Source organism: Lolium perenne, chromosome 4 (genome assembly GCF_019359855.2).
Source record: "Lolium perenne isolate Kyuss_39 chromosome 4, Kyuss_2.0, whole genome shotgun sequence".
NCBI lineage: Eukaryota > Viridiplantae > Streptophyta > Magnoliopsida > Poales > Poaceae > Lolium > Lolium perenne.
The window spans coordinates 243,319,745-243,329,695 of record NC_067247.2 but is presented as its reverse complement, the minus strand read 5'-3'; the positions used below and the strand labels follow the sequence as shown (position 1 = coordinate 243,329,695).

Below are 9,951 nucleotides of genomic sequence, written 5' to 3'. Positions count from 1 at the left end.
CTAAAAGTAAATAGCAATAAGTAAATGCTCTGAATGAGAGAAAGCCCAATCCTCTATGCAACAAGATGACAACCTCAAGTGTGTGTGTGAACTTATATGTCACAAGTGTTCCCTAGGGCAGCATGGATTTCCTAGCATTTAGATTTCTACACAACATGGTAAATATCTTGTCAAGTTTCATCCTCTTAGGGGCGGAGCCTAAATTAGGTGCAGCCATATGAGCAAATACACCTCTTATAATGGGTCCTAGATCCATTTTTATGAGCAAGTATAGGAATTATTAAGACATAAATGTTCCATCATAGTAATTAGTTCATATATAGGTCCCCGACATAAACCCCTCTAATGCAACTCAAAGTATTGGAAGGTCATTCCGTCCCTTCCAACCCTCATCATTGCATTAAAGTGAAGCCCTATGGGCCCATATATGTGAAGTATTATGCAGTCGACGTTCGCATAAAATCATCATAGAACAACATAAAAGATAAAAACGTGACCAAATACTCATTGCACATCATATAGAATCATAGACATATCATCATATGCCCTCAGGAACATGGGAAACTACTCACAAGTGCCAAACGTGGTGCGGATTAGAGGCATAATGATTACAACACAATCGGAAAATATAATATCTCCACCAAATACAGACAAGATTCCTATCACAATCATGCCATAGCACTTAAGACAATATCCAGGGTTCGATCTATCACAAACTTTGAGTGGGAATTGAGTTGATCTCGAATATGGTAATGGTGGTGATGATGGTGCTGATGAAGATATTGATGGAGATACCCCCTATGTCAAGGAGGAGTGGTGATAACGATGGTGTCGATTTCCTCTTCACCGAAGGCACCGGTGCGGCAGGATCTGCCCTCTCCCGAAGTAGCAGAGGACTTTTGCCTCCGCCGCCGCCTCAAGTGGAAACAAGTGGAAGATGTTCTGAAGATATATTGAGTAATTAAGGTAAATGTAGATGGATCGTTTCACATTGATTCACATGCAGGATCAGCAAGCTCTATTCTAAGAGACCATGATGGTAAATTAATTGTGACATCATCCATCATCTTACCAAACACAACATTTGCACCAAAGGCTGATGCTATAGCTATGAGAGAGGGACTAGATCTTGCAAATTGGTTGGGTTGAACAATATTTAGGTAGAATAGGACTCAATGGAAACTATAGAAGCTTGTACTAGTGATTGGTGAAGCTAATTGATGGGGCCAATCATCAGCTATTTTTGCTGATTATGTTGATATAGCAACATTTATTGGAAGGGTCCATTTCTGAAGGAAGCAAATGAGGTTGCTTGTGAACCAGCTAAAACTTGCTTTTTTAGTAGACATGGTGTTTCCGCACCTGGATGCATATGCACCCTTTATTTAAAATGCATTTTGAACATATTTAAAAATGGCAAAGAAATACAAAAAAGCCTCGTGTATATCTTAACATGTTACATGCTCACAAAGTTGTTTCAGCAAAAACTAACATGTTTTTGCCCTATGTAAGAAGACAAATTCTAAAATTTGTCTTTGTCTTTTTACACAGGGCACAATAAATGTCGATTTTGTGTGAAACTTTTCATGCACACATAGAACATGCCCCTCTACATGCTATTGTTTCCTCATTATTTTTTTAAATTTTTGAAATATGTACAAGACTAACACTACTTCTAGAATGCGTCGGAGAGGCAATTGCTAAAAAAGCTTGATTCGATTTGAGTGTCCAGTGACAATAGGTGAATAAGATAGGGATAGGGATGTGATTTTCTCAATTCTCTTATGAAACTTTCCTACGAGATATATTTTAGCATTGCTATAACTAGTTATCAATATAGTCTTTCGCAAACCAACTGAGCTATAAATGCAGTTAGTTTTGCAAAAACAAGAGCTTGAACATCGCTTGTAAATAATCCAATAAACATGATAAGTATAGGAACTACTAACGGGACTACAGAAGCAAGAACAACAACAACTAATTCATCACTAGTCACACATGGGAGGCTTCACTCGTGAACTACAAGTAGTATGATTGGTTGCTCAATTGCATCTTAAATTTAAAGGAAGAGAAGGGCGAAGCATGTACTCTATTTTACTATTAGTTGAACATACTTTCAATTCCCTTAGATTGACATATCATGATCAATGAAGATTTTATGCTTCAGCTATTACTTTTTGAAATATGTTCTATACATGCCGAGTATATATGCACCCACTCAAGATTAATTTTGAGTTTTCGAACCTCTTGTTTTATTTTTGGCAAACTCACAACCTGCAATTAATAAAAGCACGCACCCAGTTTTCGGTTGATAAATCTTTAGTTTGCTTTTCAGTCTCTTTTTTGGGATGATGAGGCGGTGGCTACATCCTGAAGTCACCGCTCCGGTGGTGCATCTAGCGCTGACGGAGGGCGCGTGGAGTTGTGTGCCCGTCAGATCTCCTGGGACCGGGTTGATTTTTGTGTTTGTTGGTGTGGTTTCATGTCAGTCTGTTTCGATCCGCAGTTGTCATCATTGGCGATGGTTGCTGCTCTGTTACGCTAGTCCTTTGGGACCTTAGCACGACGACTTTCCATCTGTCTAATACAACAAACTCTACTATGACAAGCTTTGTCTGACTCCGGCGATGGAGGAGCGCGGACAGCGGCGCGCCTTCGGCTCGTGCTGTGTCTGTAGTCGTCGCTAGGTGGTCCGAGTACCAATTTTTTTTTACTTTATAGACTATTTGTACCACTGTTGATGATTATTAATAGATTGGTGGATTCCTCGCAAAAAATAAATAAAAGCACGCACTTTCCGTCGAAAAAGAATCCTTTTTTTTTTGAGATAACCCTGTTTCCTTTAAGTAATCCCTTGATTGTACTATCAAAGCCCATCAACTCGAAACGGCATCGGCCCATCCTTGGGAGCCCGAGGCCCACCACGCGGCAGCGAGAGGAGGGGGTGCCCTAACGGAAAGATAAATAAAGCGTCAGACTCCGCCGCCGCCGCCATCTCACTCGCTCGCTACCTCCTCCTCTCATCTTCCTCCCAGCTAGCGGCCGCCGTCCGCCACCGACTCCGGTAAGCTTCTTGGTCTAGCCGTTTCAATTCGCGAAACCATGATATCCCTCCACGTGGTAGATTTGTTGTTTCGGTTGTTGATTTCGTTGTGAGTATATTTGTCGCGAGATCCATCTCTCGGTAGCGATTTTTGTTTGCGTCGGTCTGAGAGCTGGATGCGATATGTTGCTTTGCCCCGCTTGCAAGCTGCAATTGATATGCCCAGCAGATTTGGTCACGCGGTAGTTTGTTAATCGGTTGGATTCGTTGCTCGATCTCGAGCTTTTTTAAGATACAAATATTACCTCCATTGAATTCTTCATGTAATCTATCATGTTGTAGAACTTACAAGAAGACCGCCGGCTAGGCTTATAATCTTGTACCCTCCTGGCCGGCTCGTTGGTTACTTAGTGATAGTTACTAGCGTACTTCGTGCAGATCTCTATTGATAACCTAATTACCTAACTGCTTTGCTTAGTTATTTTTTTTTTGTTATTCTTAAGTACTGTTTTATTCTAATTATTTTCTATTCATGTCTATAGACCACCTGGTACATTTTATTGAGGTGAGATGGCGGTTGTTCTGTCCAATGTCAACACTGAGGCAGGCCTGAAGAAGCTCGATGAGTACCTGCTCACTCGCAGTTACATCAGTGGGTACGCCAAGCATCATATATGCGAGCTTCTTTACTAAAGACCTGTCTGTGCTTGTCTCGTTGTGCTTATGCTCTTTTAAACCGTTCCCCCTTAGGTACCTTGCATCAAAAGATGACATGGCTGTGTACACTGCACTTTCATGTGCTCCCAAGTCAAGCTATGTCAATGCCACAAGGTGGTACGATCATATCAGTGCTCTCCTAAGGTCCAGGTGTGTGTTTTAGCTAACATTGATGCATATTCTTCTGTTGGATTTTTTCGTTTTTATCATGTAAGAACTAACAGTATGCTTACTCAATTTTCAGTGGAGTGACTGCAGAGGGTGAAGGTGTCAAGGTTGAGTCATCTGCTTCTTTTGTGGCATCAACTCCTGAAGTTGCTGACAAAAAGGTTACAACCAGCTATTTATCTTATATGTTCGGGTGGTGAAGTTAATTTAAGTGTTAAGGCTCAAGGTTAAACATAAATATACTCTTGATCAATCGATGCTTTCATTGGTGGAGTAGCATTCATAATCAACTTGTCATGTAACCGTTGTGTGATCAGAATTCCTGTATAGCAAGACAGCCCATTCAAGAAGACTCATTTATATCGTAGATGTAGATGTCCTAATGTAGAAGCTACAATTTCAGGCAGAAGCGGTTGAAGAAGATGATGACTCTGACGTTGATCTATTTGGCGAGGAGACTGAAGAGGACAAGAAAGCAGCAGAAGAACGTGCGGCAGCTGCCAAGACTTCTACCAAGAAGAAAGAATGTATGCCTTTCACTCAACATGATATCTTGCCAAGTGTAAAATTGCTAGATACTTAAAGAGAACTAAAACAAGGAATATCATGTGGTGCGTATACTCTCCAGTTCTGAAAGTTCACCAAGTGGAACCAAAAAAATCAACATAGGTTTAACTCAATTTTGCACACTGAAGTTATGTGAATGTTAATATCATTCAAGCTGCTAATTTACTCGTTTAGCCTTGTAGTAAAAGGCTTAAGTACTGTTGTCTTGCCTGAACATTTTATTCTTAACTAGGACTTATTTTTTGTAATGACTTTCAGTTTTCTTCAGCTGCATAGTTTGTTATGTGAATTGTAAATATTAAAATTATACCGTACGATATTAAAAGTTTGCTGACTTGCCTCTTGTTTTAGCTGGGAAGTCATCAGTTCTGCTAGATGTGAAGCCATGGGATGATGAAACCGACATGAAAAAGCTTGAGGAAACCGTTAGGAGTGTGAAGATGGACGGCCTCTTATGGGGTGCTTGTATGTTACTTTGCTCTTATGGATACTTTACTTGTAAAAGAAGTGTTTGCTTGTCTTGGTATGGTTAGTTTTGTTCATCTTGTAACATGAACCACCCTACTTTTCCAGCCAAACTTGTTTCAGTTGGCTATGGCATCAAGAAGCTGCAAATTATGATGACCATTGTGGATGACCTTGTTTCTGTTGACAATCTCATTGAGGACCATTTTGACGTTGAGCCAGCCAATGAGTACATTCAGAGCTGCGATATTGTGGCTTTCAACAAAATTTGTAAGTTGCCTACAGCATGCTTGGTTCTCTTCTTTGTATTTCTAGTTATTTTCTATGTCTCATTGATTGTTTGCCCGGGGCTTGATGTGGGCAAAATTCTGAATACTGACGATGGACACTTAAAATCTGTTCTGGATTAATTTTCGTCTATGTATAACATTGTGGTTCTGCAGACTTATAAGCTCTAGAAGCCATTTCTCACTGAATTGAAGCTTATTTGGCGCTAAAAATCTTGCATATTTTAGCTATAGCTAAACAGATCTTAAACAACTAGTTTTCTTTTGGGACATATTTTAGCTATAGCTGAAATTATGCATAAGCTGGTCTGTATGAGGGCTCTAGTTAGCCCAAAGATGTTGTAGAAACCCTTTTAATATGTATGAATAAGAGGAAAGCTCAAGCAAACCATTATATGAGTAATCATGCATTGGAGAATTAGTAGTTCAGTTGAATCAGCACCCTTGTGAACCTGTACTGGTGCTGTTCTAAGCTGTTACTGGTGATAGGTTTGTGGTTTCATGGTTACTGACCATATCAGGTTACTTGGATCGGGATTAGTTTTTCATTTAGAGAAAAGCCTCAGTCCAGCTTTTGTAAAGCAGGTGACAAAACATAGTCTTTACATGATTTACGACTTCACAATTAAGCAGTAGTTAACCAGCTAGATAGCTTCTATGATATTGACTATAGCCTAAGTTTATTAAGCTGATTTTTTAAAAAATTCACCTTATATTTATTTCCAAAAGCCTTAATATTTATGTTTATTTTGCATAATCTCTTAACTCTGATTTTTTAAATTCTTGGCAGAAAATTGAGTTGCGCATGGAACGAAGTTGAAGGGAAGACATTACTATAATAACTATCTGCAAGTTTTCTCTACCGATTTTCCAATGTTCATCATATGATGGTAGCTTTACCGATATTTCCAATGTTCATCAGATTTATTGTCACATATATTGTCTTCAGATGTGGAACTTGACTGCATTTGCTATTTGGAAGACAATTTTTTCCATTGCATAGTTATGATTTTGTTGTTTTTATCTTGATATCTGGTACCTTTTGAAAACCAAGTTGTCCAACCCACCTTTAGTTGTACCAGCGTACTGACCGCAAAAAAAGTACATCTAAAAGTCATTAATGATGTAAAAGGCAATACATTTCTACTATGCCATGGAAACATTAAATGTCATACACGGCTTGAATAAAGGGAAGGACTAAAAAAATAGGTCATGAATGAATAGTACCTGATTCAAACAAATAATTACATTACCTTTTATTTTTCAGAGTTGTCTATAGCAAATCTGGATCCATAACTTTGTAACGTAGAATATATGTGATTATTTAAATCTGAAGGTGCTAGTTTATATTATGTGCAACCTGCAATCCATTGCACAGCCATGGATTGGGGCCTTGTTTTGGTTTGGTGTTCACGTGAACAGCATTTTTGGCAGTGATCCTCGTTTTCTCCTTTGACTGGTGCCATTGTCGCTTGTCTGGCTCCTCCAAGTCTTGATTGCGCTTGTTGGCACAAGGTGGATGGTTCCACCTGCAGCACCACATCCCCTGTTAAGCCTGCTCTTGCAGTTCATAGAGTTGTAGAAAACTTAGTCTCATAGGAAAAAAGAAGTGCTAATGACGCGTAAGCAAAATCCGTTGACTCTTTGTTTTTGAAGTGTAAAGTAAAAATTGCATCAACTGATTAAACCATTCACCATTGATCTTGTTGCGCAATTTAAATTTGACAATCTGCATTGTCGAAAAAGCTCTGACCAGGTGACGTTGGTACCGACTAACAAAGCCAATTACGTGTGCTAGTAAACCAATGAAAATATCAAATGCTTTTTCGCTTGAACAGTTTCTTTAGCCAAACTTTCAACATCTTTGCAGAAAAAAGGTAACTGGTTTCTAGAATGAAAAACTTAGTCTCAAGTGGTGTCTCAATATTGCATGATCACCATGAGAGAAACATCGATATAAATGTCAGCAAGACGGCAAAACCTCTCGTTGAACTTGGAGAAAGAACTTTCAGGACCAAGACACGAAATACATGCAAGTACCACTTGATTTGGGTTGCCAAAGTAATGATTCATATTGAAACATTTATGGATAACACATAGAAAGTCTCTGCTTCACAAATGAAGATATAGTCCTTAGCCTTGAGCGACCCCAAATCGACATTTCTGTCATTCATATTTGACATCCGAATACCTTTGGAACTCCATTGTTGGACCTCGTGAAAAAGACTCCCTACCACTAGCTATCATGATGGCCAACTGAACCATTATCTGTCATGGTGGCGAACTGACATCATCAACTAATTTCATGGCATGCATAATATTTGTCTTTTATTTGCAAATGCCATGAAAGCGAATTCGTCATACAAAACACCGTTAGCAGAAGTTTCAAAATAAGAGAAAACTTAAAGCGCCACATCATTTCTATGAAACCTGCGGCATGGTTCGAATTACACCCATTTGCGTCCATTGGGCTTAGAACTTCTATCACATCGGACCACATTTGATCCAAAAGAAACAAAGTTCTATAAGGAGGAACATCACCCCGTGTACTATCTCTTGGTCTAGCAAGACTAGTTTGTTAACGCAGGCCTCTTGTAAAAACTTTCATCTCTCTCTAGCCTTTCCAAAAATATCTTTTAGTTCCTTCCACCAATATTTCAGTCTTCTTGCAAGATGCAAACATTTGGTCACACTCAAGGATGCATACCCAAAAATCATGAATACATGAGCAAGAAGATCTAGCAACAATTTCAAACAAACTGTAAATGAAGGGCAAACATTTGACGCAGAAGGCATAAGGTCTTTCATCTAGAATATTTTTTCCAAGCCATTAAATTCACCTCTCATATTTGAACCTTATCATATCATTTGCCCTCATAGCCTTGAAATTGGTATGTGTAATTATCAAGGAGCATAACAAGAGGTAAATTTAGTGTCTCCGATGAAGTATGTGGTATAGGAAGGGAAATTGTTCCACCACATTCTCCCCTTCATTGCTCATGTACCTACAAGAAAAAGATAATGATTTAAATAAGGGTGGTTGCATGAAGAATAGATAAATAAATGAAACAAAAAGACAATTGCTAACCTCAACGTTACCATCATTTTCTCTTTCTTGGATATATCACATGCCTCATAAATAAGCACAAAGTATTATCTATCACCAAACTCCCCATAGTTATCTGGGTGGCTTCTTCTTCACAACACCTTGAAAGATTGTTTTGAATCTCACTCGAAGTCATCATGCAATTTCTTCAACCACGAGTGAAATCATCTATTGTTCATTAATATCTTTCAACCAATTGATTGTTACAAAGCTGTGTTTGGTCAAAGGAATAGACTGTTAGAAATAGGATAGCTTTAATACTAAGCTAACTAGGAAGTTATTAAGATTAGCTTAGATCATAAGCTAAGTAGGTAGTTATTTTTGTCCAAACGCCATAATCCCGAAGAGATGTCTTTGTAACCGCCTTATAGGCGTCTGTTCGGTGGGTATATATACCCCCAACAATCATCAATGCAAGATCACTTGATTCTTTCAATCATTAGTTCTCAAACACGTTATCAACACTTTTCTCTGCCAAGAGCATGATAAAAAAAAGGACGTACCCAGTGCTGAGAGCTCCCGCACTGTGCGGGGTCTGGGGAAGGTGTTAGTGGCAAGCCTTACCCTCACACGTAGTGCAATGTGAGGAGACCGCGACTCGAACCTGGGACCTCTCGGTCACAGGCGGTGAGGCTCTACCGCTGCACCAGGCCCACCAAGAGCATGATAGCCACAAAAATTCTACTCTGGAGAACAAGAATCAGAATACACAAAAATTCTACTCTGGAGAACAAGAATCAGAATAGAAGAACTCAGAGACGGGGCGTCGGACCTGCGATTTTTCGCTCACCGTCGAAGAAAGATAAAGAAACGATGCTTTACCGCATCAAATTCCGTTTGCAATCGGCAACATCGCTGGTGGCCTCGTCGTCCCACCGCGACGTGCTCATCAGCCCGTCCTTGGCACTCGGCAAGGCACCAGGACGAGCGATGGTGGCCGATGCGGACCACATCCTCGTGGTGCGGCAGCGCACGACCGGCCTCTGCTTCCGTTCCCGGCACTGCTCCTCTCGAGCCCATCACGGAGACCAGTGCTCATCCGCCGTAAAGTGAAGACGGCGGGCGCTTCTCTCCCGCGGCAAGACCGCCTAAGGCGGACACGGCGCAGGGGCAGCAGCACGCCCGGCGGCGCTCCTCCGAGCGTGGCTGCCAAGCTACGCTGGCACTCGAGCCCACGGCTCCCGGCGAAACGGCCACGCGGAGCACGGCTGGCGCACGATGCGGCCTGCTCCTCGCGAAGGTGGTGGCTGCAGAGGCCCGCGGCGGCGGTGTCACCTCCGTCCTTAGAATGGATTTGGCGATATAAAATTCACCTTCGGGTAGTAACCGCACTAACAAGAGATAGAGGAGAACCTTATCCGGTCATCCTTCAACATTTTTGCAATTTAATACAGATAGTTGATTTCATATAAGCTTCACCCCTTGAATTTTCTGTTTTACAGTAGCCCTCGGCTAGTGGGCTTGTCTATATTTCGAATGGAAATCTGTACACAGATTTCATTACAGATTTTTTTTTTTGTTTAGGTCATCAGATCTAGTTTGTATATAGCAACCATGGGCCTTTACAATAAGTTGCCGTACACGATTTGGGACAGCGG

The 9,951-nt window shown here is 40.6% G+C and overlaps 1 protein-coding gene and 1 long non-coding RNA gene across 2 annotated transcripts; one reads left to right on the top strand and one right to left on the bottom strand.

Moving 5' to 3' along the window:
* The first annotated feature begins 2,941 nt into the window (after positions 1-2,941).
* On the top strand, positions 2,942-6,247 carry LOC127332438 (elongation factor 1-delta 2). The gene is made up of 8 exons (XM_051358736.2): positions 2,942-3,064; positions 3,586-3,699; positions 3,794-3,910; positions 4,005-4,089; positions 4,332-4,455; positions 4,847-4,960; positions 5,069-5,230; positions 6,038-6,247. Coding segments are annotated over exons 2-8 (690 nt in total). The 5' UTR covers positions 2,942-3,064; positions 3,586-3,613; the 3' UTR covers positions 6,040-6,247.
* Positions 6,248-7,304: 1,057 nt separating this feature from the next.
* Positions 7,305-9,708, bottom strand: LOC127329990 (uncharacterized). The gene is made up of 3 exons (XR_007869079.2): positions 8,857-9,708; positions 8,336-8,564; positions 7,305-8,252 (listed from the first exon to the last, which is right to left on the bottom strand). It is a non-coding gene; the product is annotated as an uncharacterized lncRNA (long non-coding RNA).
* Between the last annotated feature and the right edge of the window lie 243 nt (positions 9,709-9,951).

Bases quoted from the DNA above. Each gene is read 5' to 3' on its own strand.
- LOC127332438 (XM_051358736.2), top strand. From the start codon at position 3,614: ATGGCGGTTGTTCTGTCCAATGTCAACACTGAGGCAGGCCTGAAGAAG. The intron at 3,700-3,793 runs GTACGCCAAGCA...GTTCCCCCTTAG, and splicing joins ACTCGCAGTTACATCAGTGG to GTACCTTGCATCAAAAGATG. The intron at 3,911-4,004 runs GTGTGTGTTTTA...CTCAATTTTCAG, and splicing joins AGTGCTCTCCTAAGGTCCAG to TGGAGTGACTGCAGAGGGTG.